The sequence below is a fragment of the Scyliorhinus torazame genome, chromosome 19, assembly GCF_047496885.1.
Source record: "Scyliorhinus torazame isolate Kashiwa2021f chromosome 19, sScyTor2.1, whole genome shotgun sequence".
Taxonomy (NCBI): Eukaryota; Metazoa; Chordata; class Chondrichthyes; order Carcharhiniformes; family Scyliorhinidae; genus Scyliorhinus; species Scyliorhinus torazame.
Window position 1 is genome coordinate 80,601,433 of NC_092725.1, and position 13,947 is coordinate 80,615,379.

The following is a 13,947-nucleotide window of genomic DNA, read 5'->3' on the forward strand; positions in this document are numbered from 1 at the left end:
GAAAGGTCTGGAGGGGGTTCCCTAGGTTGTCGGGATACACCCTGCTAGAGCGACTGCTGCTCCCAGACGTGGAAGGGGAGGGAAGAATTGGGGATATATATGAGTGGCTGGGGGAGCAGGGAGGTGAGCGGGTGGTGAAGATCAAGGAGAAATGGGAAGCGGAGTTTGGAGGGGAGATCAATTGGGGAGCATGGAGTAAAGCACTGCGTAGGGTAAATGGGACCTCCTCATGTGCAAGGATGAGCCTGATATAGTTTAAGGTGCATATGACTCGGGCGAGAATGAGTAGGTTCTTTCAGGGGGTAGATGAGTGTGAGAGGTGTGGGCAGGGGCCAGCGAATCACGCGCACATGTTTTGGGGTTGCGAAAAACTGGGAAGACTCTGGGCAGGAATGTTCACAGTCTGAGCCAGGATAGTGGAAGAGGAGATATTGCCTTTGGTGGCAATATTTGGGGTTTCAGAGGAGCCGGAGCTCATGGAGAGGAGGAAGGCCGATGTCTTGGCCTTCGCCTCTCTGATTGCACGGCGGCGAATTTTGCTGGAGTGGCGGTCGGCATCGCCACCGGGGATAGCAGCATGGTTGGGTGACCTGTAAGACTTCCTGCGATTAGAGAAGATAAATATGAGTTATGGGGCTCTTCATGGGGGTTTGAGGAAAGGTGGGGTATGTTTGTGACCGTGTTTGAGGGGCTGTTCATTCCCGGGGGGGGGGGGGGGGTGGGGGGAAGGGGAACAAATCTGTACAGGCTGTATAGTTAATTGTAGGGAAGCATGTTTCCCGGGGTATTTGCTCGCTGTAACCTGTTTTGATACATGTTTGTAATAAAATACATTTTTTTTAAAAGTCAGAGTGAAAGTGGGGTGAAGATTAAAATATATGGAGAGAAATGACATTAGCGGCAAAATTAGTTTCATGCTTGAAGAGTTTCTGTGGTGGGTGTGCTTGTGCTGTGAGATACCGCTCCACAGGGATAGCTGGGGCGGGATTCTCCGACCCCCCGCCGGGTCGGAGAATCGCCGGGGGCTGGCGTGAATCCCGCCCCTGCCGGTTGCCGAATTCTCCTGCACCGGATATTCGGCGGGGGTGGGAATCGCGCCGCGCCGGTTGGCGGGCCCCCCCCCGGCGATTCTCCAGCCGCGATGGGCCAAAGTCCCGCTGCTGGAATGCCTGTCCCGCCGGTGAGAATAAAACCACCTCTCTTACTGGCGGGACAAGGCGGTGCGGGCAGGCTCCGAGGTCCTGGGGGGGGGGCGCGGGCCGATCTGGCCCCGGGGGGTGCCCCCACTGTGGCCTGGCCCGCAATCCGCAGGCAGGCCTGTGCTGTGGGGGCACTCTTTTCCTTCTGCCTTCGCCATGGTTTCCACTATGGTGGAGTGGGAAGAGACCCCCTCCACTGCGCATGCGCGGGGTTGCCGTGAGCGGCCGCTGACGCTCCCGCGCATGCGCCGCCCGGCAAAGTCATTTCCGTGCCAGCTGGCGGGGCACCAAAGGCTTTTCCCGCCAGCTGGCAGGGCGGAAATCAGTCCGGCGCGGGCCTAGCCCCTCAAGGTGAGGGCTCGGCCCCTCAAGATGCGGAGAATTCCGCACCTTTGGGGCGGCGCGATGCCGGACTTATTCGCGCCGTTTTTGACGCCGGTCGGCGGACATCATGCCGATTGCGGAGAATCCCGCCTCTGGTGTGGGAAATTGAAATGTCACACTGGTGTAGTGATAAGCCCCTTCTGAAGCCCAAATTAGGGGCAGAATTCAACCAAAAAATTCCTAAGTGTCATTTTGGGATTCAACAAAATTGCAAGTTGAGCATTGCCCTGCATCTCTGACCTGGATGTGCACAAAACTGCAACTGGAAGTGCAAAAAGTAAAAATCTATTTTTGCCAGAACACCAAGGGCAATTAATTCAGCAATAGTTTAAAATACATTAACAGCCTCAATCTTAGAATCATAGAATCATAGAATCATAGAAGTTTACAGCATGGAAACAGGCCCTTCGGCCCAACCAGTCCATGCCGCCCAGTTTTTTACCATTAAGCTAGTCCCTGTTGCCCGCACTTGGCCCATAACCCTCTATACCCATCTTACCCATGTAACCATCTAAATGCTTTTTGAAAGACACAATTGTACCCGCTTCTACTACTACCTCTGGCAGCCCATTCCAGACACTCACTACCCTCTGAGTGAAGAAATTGCCCCTCTGGGCCCTTCTGAATCTCTCCCCTCTCACCTTAAACCTATGCCCTCTAGTTTTAGACTCCCCTACCTTTGGGAAAAGATGTTGACTATCTACCTTATCTATGCCCCTCATTATTTTATAGACCTCTATAAGATCACCCCTAAGCCTCCTACGCTCCAGGGAAAAAAGTCCCAGTCTATCCAGCCTCTCCTTATAACTCAAACCATCAAGTCCCGGCAACATCCTAGTAAATCTTTTCTGCACTCTTTCTAGTTTAATAATATCCTTTCTATAATAGGGTGACCAGAACTGCACACAGTATTCCAAGTGTGGCCGTACCAATGTCTTGTACAACTTCAACAAGACGTCCCAACTCCTATATTCAATGTTCTGACCAATGAAACCAAGCATGCCGAATGCCTTCTTCACCACCCTGTCCACCTGCGACTCCACCTTCAAGGAGCTATGAACCTGTACTCCTAGATCTCTTTGTTCTATAACTCTCCCCAACGCCATACCATTAACTGAGTAGGTCCTGGCCTGATTCGATCTGCCAAAATGCATCACCTCACATTTATCTAAATTAAACTCCATCTGCCATTCGTCGGCCCACTGGCCTAATTGATCAAGATCCCGTTGCAATCCTAGATAACCTTCTTCACTATCCACTATGCCACCAATCTTGGTGTCATCTGCAAACTTACTAACCATGCCTCCTAAATTCTCATCCAAATCATTAATATAAATCACAAATAACAGTGGACCCAGCACCGATCCCTGAGGCACACCACTGGTCACAGGCCTCCAGTTTGAAAAACAACCCTCTACAACCACCCTCTGCCTTCTGTCGTCCAGCCAATTTTGAATCCAATTGGCAACCTCACCCTGGATCCCGTGAGCTTTAACCTTCTGCAACAACCTACCATGCGGTACCTTGTCAAAGGCTTTGCTAAAGTCCATGTAGACAACGTCTACTGCACTACCCTCATCTACCTTCTTGGTCACTCCCTCAAAAAACTCAATCAAATTTGTGAGACATGATTTTCCACGCACAAAGCCATGCTGACTGCCCCGAAAAAGAAGGAAGGGGAGGATGTAATAAAATTAGATCAGATGAATTAAGTTGATAATTTACATCACAATAGAAAAAAAACACACAATTTGTTTCAGTATGAACTGCAGAAACCAAACCACTAACATCTCAAGTCGATATTTTGACAGCCAAGGTGGGCTGAAGTGTAACCAAAAAAGGGTAGGTTTTGGTTACATTTGAAGGAATTAAAGTCTCACGAATATGTTTCCTGACTCAATCTTGCTTCCAATCCACCCATTGACGGAGGCCGAATGTGGGCCGGCGACCAGTCCAACCCAAGGAGGTGGGTTGGAACTTTAAATATGATAATGAGGCTGCAAGCTGCGCAGGTTTAAAAAATGTTACCTGTGGTTTCCTCGATACCAGGAAATCCGGCAGCCTCATTGAGACAAGGTGGATTTGAGAGGTAGAAGCCTTCACATCTGCCTCCTGGATCTAGGTGCTTGTGTGAAGAACCTCTGCGATTGGGCCTACCATTGACATTACCCTCGATGCCTCCAATTCCACAACGGGGCCAGTAACGTTCCCCAGCCAACCAGGCCTGTGTTCCAACTCCCCATCAGTAGGCACCTAAGAATCCCACACCAAGATTAACTGCCCACCCAATCTATTTGGTCCTGTTCCACCCTGACCAATTGGTTCCCTTCCTCTCCCTGTCTGATTGATTGCACCATCTCTCTCCTCTGATTCTCCCCTTCTTCACCACCCCAGTCAAGCACAACCACCTGCTCTGTGGTAGACACCCCTGCCTCTTTCCAGGTGAGCTTCCCCACCATCCTTTGTGCGGACCTACCTGCTGTGGTGACTACTGACTGGCTTCACGCCTGTCTGGAAGTTCAGTCTGTCAATCACACTGGGTCACTGGGCGGGGGAATGATCAATGATGGCAGTATCACCAAAACTCCAGAACGCGTGGGGGAATGCCAAATGACACCCTCCGCAACAGGTCCATAAAAGCTCTGCCTGATGATACAGGGGTATCACAGATAGATTAATGTATGTTATTTTCAAAAATTTGGGACTGGGCAGATAGAGTGAAATTCTCGTTTCTGGTCCTGTTACAGTTCTACGTTCCTATCCTTCTCCTCCCTGCACCACGGATAATCTACACTCCAACTGCATATACATATAAAGCCGTGAAAGAGTTTCCTTACTTCTGACAGTCTCCACATTCAACAAATCCATTTGCTTCTTTGATTGTGCGGTCATACATAAATGCTGGGTATTCTGTGTTGCACGGCTGAAAGGGCTCCGCTTTCCGGTGCTTGTGGCCTGAGAGAATTAAGGAGACAGAAATAAGAAACTGAAATTTTCAGGAAGAAATTCATTCCAAATTAGTCTTTAAACAAAAAGGAATGAAAAATTCAGCCATTCATATTTTTGGTGGGGAGTGACAGCTGGGAGGAGTTTCAAATTGGATGTTGGGAATCAGAGATTGGGTAGGGAGGGGGGGGGGGGGCGGTGAGTTGAGAACGATTGGAGGGAGTCAGGGATGAAAGGAGTGGATGGAGTTGATGATCTTGGGGTCGGTAAAGAGGTAAAGATGTAAGCTTGTTGAGCCTGGATGAAACACCTGCTTTGCTTGGCCCACAATCTCATGGACCTGGTCCTACTTTTACCCGCAGGATTTTTCAAGGCCCTGGGACTCCAGCCCCCATGGGCTTAAAATTTAATTCTTGTTCAACTGACCGGCCTGCCTCCTAAGAGCGGATTGGTCATCTGCCCTCCAACCCACCTCCATTAAAACTGGAAGTGGGAGGGTTAGAAGTGGCCAAGGTCCCCTCCTTGGGAGTTGAATTTCCCCTCTCAATGTCATCCCTGAAACAAATATAGAATCTAATTGATCTTCAATGGATGAAAACAGTTTGATTTGATTTAATACAAAATGGATGAAGAAGATCTTGTAGATGTTGAACAGCTACTTACCAAAATGGAAGACAGTCTTGGCTGAGCAGGTCACATAACATGTTAACAAAGGTAGACAGCAGGTCATGTGATGATCACAGTCAGATGATGGGTGATAAAGTAGAGGGTAATGATTCATGGAGAAAATATGTGTGAAAGAGACAGAGACAACAGAAATTAGGATCAAAATGACAAATGAACTTGCAGTCAGAGGAAAGAGATGGAATAAGGAAGACATGCAGGAACTTGTGCTCTTACAGAATATAAATGAGATGATATTATTCATATGCTTATACATTTATAAGTAAATTTTGGATCAGCTTATTCCTTGCTTTAATTTGTTACATATAAATATTCAAAATAATTAAGTTTGAATATCAAAGTTCCAATGACTCCCGTTTTACCTCGGGTTCAAATTGCCAGTCTTGGGTGTGAAGTTTATAAAAAATCTATTTTATCACTTGCTTTTCTTATTGTGAAAGTATCTGTTGCCATGTAACCTCCGGCAGACAGGACAGAGGAACACTCTAGAATGTGAACTCCTGTGTAATCATTCCCAGAGGTATTGCTGAAGAAAAGAAACAGTATTTTGTCAAAGGTTTTTGAAAGCTTTGACAAAAAATGTTTATTTTTTCAGCAATACTCGTACTGTCAAATAACTATTCCCAGAAGTGCTCCATTACCAATTGATGGACCTTTGCCTGGCAGTCCGACAAATGCTTGATGATAGGTGAATCCTATAGTGGGCTTGGCATTTTAAGCTATATGCCAGGAGACAAAAAAGACCATTATGCCAGTATACAAAAAGAAGTTTAGACATTGTAGTATCAGAAATGTTCAAACTACAACAGACTCTAATGGTCTGAGTAACTTACAATGCTTACAATATATAGGGTACATAAAAAAAATACATAAGACCACAAGAATTATGGACAAGGGTAAACCATTTGGCCTCAAAACCTACTCTGCTGTTCAATATGATCATGGCTGACTTTCAATCTCAGCTTCACTACCCTGTCCAATCCCAATTTCACTTGATTTTCATGGAATCCAAAAGTCTATCAATTCTAGCCTTGAATTTATTTCACCACCCTCTGGGTAGAGAAATTCTAAAATTCAAAAAACTAAGTGAAGGAATTTCTCCTCTTCTTAGTCCGAAATTACCAACCCCTTTATCCTACGATTCTGCCCAAATATTCTGGATTCTCCAGGCAGGGGAAACAGCTTCTTAACGTCAAACCCTCTCAGAGAGTGGAATTCTATGTCTACCCACCCCTCCCACTTCCCTGGGAGTGGGTTGGCAGGTGAGGGGTTGTAAAACTGGGCACATGGTCGCAGCAGCAGGGAAATCATCGATGGCCCACTTGCCCATGGGACTACGGAAGCCGTTAAGAGACCATTTAAGGATTCTGCTGTTGCTGCCATTTTACTAGTGAAGGGACAGGGCCATTGCCTCCATGTAAAATTCACCCCCAGGTCTTATATGTTTCAATGACATTTTCTCCAGCGAATGCAGAGATATTCTACTCAGTCTCCCTCATAGGACAACCCAGGAATCAATCCAGTGAAACTTCATTCAACTACTAAGGTAAGTATATCCTTCCTTAGGTACAGAGACCAAAACCTTACATAGTCATCCAGATGCGGCCTCAACAAAGCTCGATAAAATTGTAGTAAGACGTCCTGGGGGAAAGTTTTTTTTGCATAACATTGCTTCAACTGACTCTGCATCGACTGTGTTGATTCCCCAAGTGCAGACAGCACCGACAGACACTACCTGTCTGGTCTATGCGGGTTTTCTTATTGGTATTATTGTCAAACATAAAAAAGGTAAAGTCATAAAGTTGCCATTGTCCCAGATGATCATTGGCTGATTTCCCCTTTGAGGGGGAGAGCTGACTGGTGGTGATTTAACCTGAGAATCACACGTCAGTGAGGGGCAAGGTTGTGAAGGTGGGCCTTCGTGAATTACCTGAAACATTGCACAGATCTTTCCCATGGATGTTAGGATACCAACATTGTACCAATATATGGGTCCCAGGCCTGCGGAACATAAGGTGGCCTCATAATTGGCTGACTCAGCATTTGCTGAAATAATTAAGGACAGTAGGTGGGATTGTGAATGGCAATCTTATGAAACTAGATGGCAATCAGCTCCACCAAGAGAGGTTAGCACTGTTGAGGGAGATGGAGCACGAGGGGGCCTCAATATGGAGGCACTCTCTGTTGTCTGCAGTTGTCTGCTGATATGTTTAAATCAAGCCCAGAGGTGCTGAGGGCGTTATTGTGTAGCGGAACCCTTCCACAGGAATTATTGTGGCCACGATTGAGCCCATTTCAGCCTAATGGCTCCGTCATTGTGTATTTGAAAAGACACTCTGTTGATCCTCTGACCTGCCACTGGGAGGTCACCTCCATGCAGTTAGTGGGTTTCGAGATTCAGTAGGAGACATGTCTGAAGCTAGTAAAGTTCTGTTAGCGTGGGACCATTGTAGTCAATGAGGAGTTCCAAAAAGGAGAGTCAAAATAGTTTATTTCCTCCTCACGCTAGGGAACACAATAACCAAGGAACAGCCCAAGGCTAAGCAGGGACCACCCTGATATTCTGGCTTCTTCCTGGGCTGGCTTTTATCTCGGGGAATTAACCAGCACGCTGTTGGGCCTCCAACCCTCAGCGGGGTAGCTCGTCCTCCATGAGCCCCACTGGGAGATCAATTAGGTCCTCGTGGGGGTTATAACAGGGATAATGGTTGATTGGGGTCTTAATTGAAGATATTGGCTGCCCACACCCACTGGCTACCATTTCCCCTGACATTCTGCCACTGGTAAAGTCGCCCAGAAGCGGAATAGCATTTTGAATTGTTCCTGATGGGGTATCCCGCTACTTTCTGGGAATTTCTCCTCGCCTCCAAACCCATCTCCACTGGGGAGGCAAAATGCGGCTTTCCTCACAGCTTACTTTCCATCCAGTAAATGTGGATACATTGCACCTCAGTCCCTTCATCTAAGCCATTAATGTTGATGGTAAATAGCTAAATATTCAGCACTGATCCTTATAGCACCCCACTCAGAATAACCAGCCAGCCTGAAAATGGCCCATTTATTCCTGCTCTCTTTTTTTCTGTCCTTTAACCAATCCTTTATCCAATTTGATATATTACCGCTTGCCTTATTTAGCAACCTTTCAGAGAAACTTATTTAATGCCTTTTGAAAATTTAAATGTGCTACATCTACTAGTTCCCTTTATATATCCTTCTGTTCACCCTCAAAAAAATTGATAGATTTATCAAACAAAATTTCCCTTTCATAAATCTGTGGGCTGGATTCTTTGGATCCCCAGCGCGTGTTTCTCGGTGGCGTGCTGTTCACTGACGGTGGGCTTCTGTTTTCCTGCAGCTTGTCAATGGGATTTCCATCCCACAGGGAAACCCGTAGGTGGGGGTGTACTATTGGTGGGAAAAATGAATTGCAACAGCTGGAGAATTCCGGTCCATGTTGACAATTTCTAATCACATTGTGATTTTCGAAGTGCCTTGTTATGACTTCCTTCAAGATGGATTCTGTTATATTACTTGCAGTAATATATGTTACTCATTTGTTTATACCAAGATGCTCTTGAACTTGATGTTGATAAACACTCGTAGTCGCCCAATGAAAGCAAATTATTTATTCAGTTACTAAACAATTAACTTGTGAGTTTGGTTCTTTAATACTTTTACTAGCTATTAAGTTAAACAAGATAGAATAAGAATAAACTACGATTAACTATACTTGCACTCTGAGCTAATTCACTAGACCTCTGGTCTCTCGTCACAATACACAAGAAGAGACGGGAAAGCAGATTGAGTCTGTTTTTATACCCCTTGTTAGTGCTGCCCTCTAGTGATCATTTAACTGTAAATGACTATACATTAATCCCGTATGTATATACAGATACACAGATTACTACAGATTCCAGCATTTTCCCGGTGACTGATGTCAGGATAACAACCCCATAGTTCCCTGTTTTCTCTCTCCCTCCTTTTTTGAGTAGCAGTGTTACATTTATTAACTTCCAATCCACTGGGATTGATCCTGATCATAGATCACAACCGGGGCTGGTTTAGCACAGGGCTAAATAGCTGGCTTTTAAAGCAGACCAAGGCAGGTCAGCAGCGCGGGTTCAATTCCTGTACCAGCCTCCCCGAACAGGCGGCAAAATGTGGGGACTAGGGGCTTTTCACAGTAACTTCATTTGAAGCCTACTTGTGACAATAAGCGATTTTCATTTCATTTCATATGTCCAACCCCAGAATCAGGGCTTTTCAAACACTAGAATGTAGGCCATCAGGTCCAGGTTAATTTCTCTAATTTCTCTAAAACTAGGGGGCATAGTCTAAGAGTTGGGGCCGGACCGTGACCAACAATAATGACTTAGATGAAGGGACCGAGGTGCATTGTATCCACATTTACTGGAGAGATGTGAGGAAACACTTCTTTACTCAAAGGGTGGTCGAGTTTTGGAACTCTCTCCTACAAACAGCAGTTGAAGCTAGAATGGTTGTTAATTTTAAATCTGAGGTAGATTTTTGTTAAGGGATATGGGCCAAAGGTAGGTATATGGAGTTAGGCCACAGATAAGCCATGATCTCATTAAATGGTGAGACATGAGGGGCTGGATGGCCTACTCCTGTTCCTATGATTTAAAAAAAACTAATATTAATTACATTGAGTTCTTAATTCTCACTAGACCCTTGGTTCCACACTATTTTGAGTATGCTTTTAGTGTTATCCACTGTGAGGATGGATACAGAATATTTGTTAATGTCTCTCCCACATCCTCATTCCGCATTACAAATTCTCCTGTGACAGCCTTGAAGGGGCCCATGTTTCACCATAGCTTTATGAAAATACTTTCACTCACCATTCACTAAATTTTCCACATTCCACAAGCCACAGAAGTTGAATTCAAGCAAAAATCTGCAACATTTAAGAAGTCATTATTGTCCCTGAAAAATATCACACAAGGTTAATTCAACAGAGAGCCAACACAATCAGGATACCACCACATTACTCAAAGGGCAAATTCCCTTATGCTGTAACAAAAATCAATGCATTATCCATATGTGTTATCAGTTTGATAGAAATGACTCAAGTCTCTGTTAGGCTCTTTCCTTTCCCAAATATCCCATATACTTATCAGTTACAAGGGCAACCCTTGTATTATTACCCCAATGGGTTCTGTTTTGGGTCCAAAATAGTGTCTGCCTCACTCACGCACCTTTCTGCTGTGAGTTTCACTGGAAGTATTTTGGGCAGGTCATTATCGCGGGCCCTTGGAGAACATGCCAGAAGAATGCAGATTAGATAAATGGTTAATTTAATCAGCATATTACACTGATTTGACTCCACTATAGCCATTTTCAACCTGAATGCCCCAGCTAAGACCCTCTCTTAATCTTGCATAGCTGAACATGCATTCAGAAACAGGAAGATTATCCCACCAGCACCACTGAAGGAGACATCAACTATTTTCAGGTTAGTTGCTGATTGATTGCTACAGGCTGTGGCTGAGTTAGGAGGTGTTTGTAGATTTGTACTGCTATTTAAAGTTGCATTAGTTTTGACTTCTAGAGTTCTGTTCTGACCACTTATTCCCAATTGTTAAGTGCTGTAGTTTCCGCACTCCTAAGTCTGCGGAATGACAGGGAGAATGAGCAGACATGACACAGGACAGGATACCCCACTTGAAGGAGGAAGAAGAAGAGAGGGGCCTTAGAAGGGTGCAACTCTCTTACCTGAATCTTCGAGGCGTACTATGTTTGCACCCTCTCTGCTTCATTCACGAGATAATGATGGGAGGAGTGCATATTTTGGGTGCAATTTAGTGTGGTAGCGAGCGGGAACTGACGCGAGCTTCCCGGCGCTCGATCCGGCGAAGCAGTCACTGGTATCAAATGTTAATTGGTCCACTTAACGAGGCCCCACGAGCTTCACGCCGCAAATGATGGTCTCACCGGCTGATTCGCTGGGACCGCGCCTGCCAACTTCCCACCAACAAGGGAGAGCAGCACCTAAACCGATCCCGCACAGCAAATGCCACACAGCTCGCAGCCAGGCCATCGCGCAGACCAGCCCCATGATTTAGAGATGCAGATTGTTGGACACATTGTTGGTTGAGTGCAGACAGGATGCTCTGTTCCCTCCAGGGGCTAAGAGGGTCAGCCTAAGGGCAGCCAATGTCGTCAGGAAGGAGGTGGCAATGGTTGTCAGCTCGGAGAGCGTCATCAAGAGGACCGGCACCCAGTGCCGTAAGATCATCAACGGCCTCCACCAGGCCACACGGTGGATTGATACCAGCACCCTGGCACCAGCCCTGCCCACCACCCGCCACCACTCTCCTCCCACCCCACCGAGGCGGCCCCCCATGGGGGCTCCCCCACCATCCTTCCTGCCCAAGCATTGAGGCAGCAACCACTGTGCCCCCGGGCTCATTGACCGGGAGTGAAAATGGCTACTCCCCTCCTCGGATCCCCACAGCAGCCATATTGCCAGCTTCATGTTTTTAAAAAGTTGTACTAATCAGCGTCCGCGTAACCACTTGCTCTGGAGGCGGGTAGATCACGGGAGGCCAATAGAAAGGGGGTCACTCCTGATAATTGTATGGAGCTTGGCCTCAAGTGGTGATTATTGGTTTCTCGCCACACTATGGCGGGTTCCTGATTTAACCAACGGAAGTGAGCCGGTTAGCTCGTGACCGATCGGCGGCCGGCGTGTTTCTTGTTTTTGGCCTCTCCCGCGATCTAGCGGCCACGTCGCACTCTTGCTTAAGGCCAAAGCAGCCATTAAATCGTGCCCATTAGCTGGGATTATAACAGCAAACACTCAGTTCTGGGGAATGCCACTGAAAACTGCTATCCACTGACTAAACTATCTGTTGATCATTACCCTTTGTTTCTTGTCACTGAACCAATTTTGGATCCAACCTGCCACATTCCTCTGTATCCCATGAGCTTTTATTTGTTTGGTCAGTCTGTGGGACCCTGTCAAGTGTCTTTCTAAAATCTATTTATACCACGTCCACTGCACTACCCTCATCAATCTTCCTTGTTACCTCCTCAAATAATTCAATTACATTAGTAAGGCATGCCTTTCCCTTAAAACCACGTTGACTAACCCTGATTAATCCATGCCTTTCCAAGTGACATTTTATCCTGGCTCTCAGAACTCAAGTTAGCACTTGAATTTCCATGAGAAACCAGAGGGTGGCTATTGAGTGACAAGGGCACTGGGGGCATCAGTAACCCTGGTAATGTGTTGGAGGACAGATTGCTGGACTGCTGCAAGCTCCTTTGATCAGTGGTATCTGCAACATTACAAGGATTGTGGAGATGCTTCTCCAGGGGAGTGGCGTCATGGAACACAAATTTGCTATCCTCTCTCAGAATGAAAGCTTACCATAGCAACAAACTGAATTTGTATGACTTCATTCTGAGCTACCAGTGCAGCACTCAGACACTGGGTGGCTTCAAGCTGTCTGCAATTGAAACTGAGACATCAGCCATCAGAGACTGCATCATGGATGCATCCAGCACTATGGTAATGGAATTGGCCACCTTTCCACACAGAAAATGATGTATCCAACTCTGTGCAAAGACATGTGCAAGGTTGATGCTTGACTCCTCCATCCTCCAGGTGGTGACCACCGGTCTGTCGATGCACCTTGCATTTCTGTGTATGCCATTTCATCAGTCTTTATTTGAGTCCTCTGCAGCAGATCTCATATGCAACCTGGCCCTCTGGCAAGCTCCTGCCCTGATTCGAGGTCACCTGTCTGCTTGGTTTCTCACCAGTTGCACCCTCTAGGTTTGCCTCTAAAGTGTGCTCATTGTCAGTATCTGAGCTGCTGGTTGAATGTGAGGATGAATGATGATGTTTTGTTGGCACCAGTCTCCCGTCTAAGAGATAAAGGTTGTGATTTAACAAAAAGTTTCTAAGTATGATTTTGTGCCCATTTGGCGGGGTGTTTCTCGACGGCTACGCTGGCGATATCGTGGCCCATATTTAAGGGCACTGAGGGCCGGAAATGATCCCCATGAGCTCCTCGCCATTACTGGGTGTCTCACCGTCTGATTCGCCAGACATGTGCCTCAGCGTCTCACTGCTAACAATGGGAGGTGCTTTTAAACGGTCCCTCACCACTCACCCAGTCAAATACAACCATGACAGCACGCAGACCTGCTCCTTGCTTTGGGGATGCCGACCCTTGACAGGCTTCTGAATGCCATCGATGTGGGACGGGCCATCCTGTTCCCCCGAGAGGGTTGGAAGACAGCGGCGACATTCCAGCGAGAGCACAGCCGATTGGAGGACTCCCAAAGGCTATGGCCGCAGGAGATGATGCTGACAATGCATGCACCGAGGCCAATAATGCTGGGGGTGGCGGCCACAGTGGAAAGCCTGCAGCACGACATCCGCATCTTGGTGCAAGGCATGGCTCAGTCTATGATGACCATGATTGAAGGCTTCGACATCATGCGAAGGGACATGTGTCAGACACAATTGGACATTGCCGAGGCCATGCAGAGCATGGCCCAGTCACTGAGGAGCATTGCTGAGGACGTCAACACCATAGTCCAGACAATGGGGAGCCACGGGGCCTGGCAGAGACAGATGACACAGAAGCTTCTGGAGCTCACTCCAGCTGCCCCTCCATCCAATAGAGACCCTGCGGCCCTGTGGGTACCACCAAGGAGGAGAAAGCGCTGGAGGCCAACCCGGGACCTGTCACCTAAG

General features: G+C 46.9%; 1 protein-coding gene across 6 annotated transcripts in view; it reads right to left on the reverse strand.

The window, feature by feature from the left end:
- LOC140396252 (voltage-dependent calcium channel subunit alpha-2/delta-4-like) overlaps positions 1-13,947 on the reverse strand; it is an 820,155-nt gene that overhangs the window by 131,056 nt on the left and 675,152 nt on the right. For 5 of the 6 annotated variants that reach the window (XM_072484603.1, XM_072484602.1, XM_072484606.1 and 2 more), the window contains 3 exons: positions 10,076-10,131; positions 5,193-5,213; positions 4,421-4,538 (listed from right to left, as the gene is read on the reverse strand). In XM_072484603.1, the coding sequence (XP_072340704.1) occupies positions 4,421-4,538; positions 5,193-5,213; positions 10,076-10,131 (195 nt within the window). The remainder of the gene's footprint in view (positions 1-4,420; positions 4,539-5,192; positions 5,214-10,075; positions 10,132-13,947) is intronic. The other variant, XM_072484604.1, reaches the window with a different exon arrangement.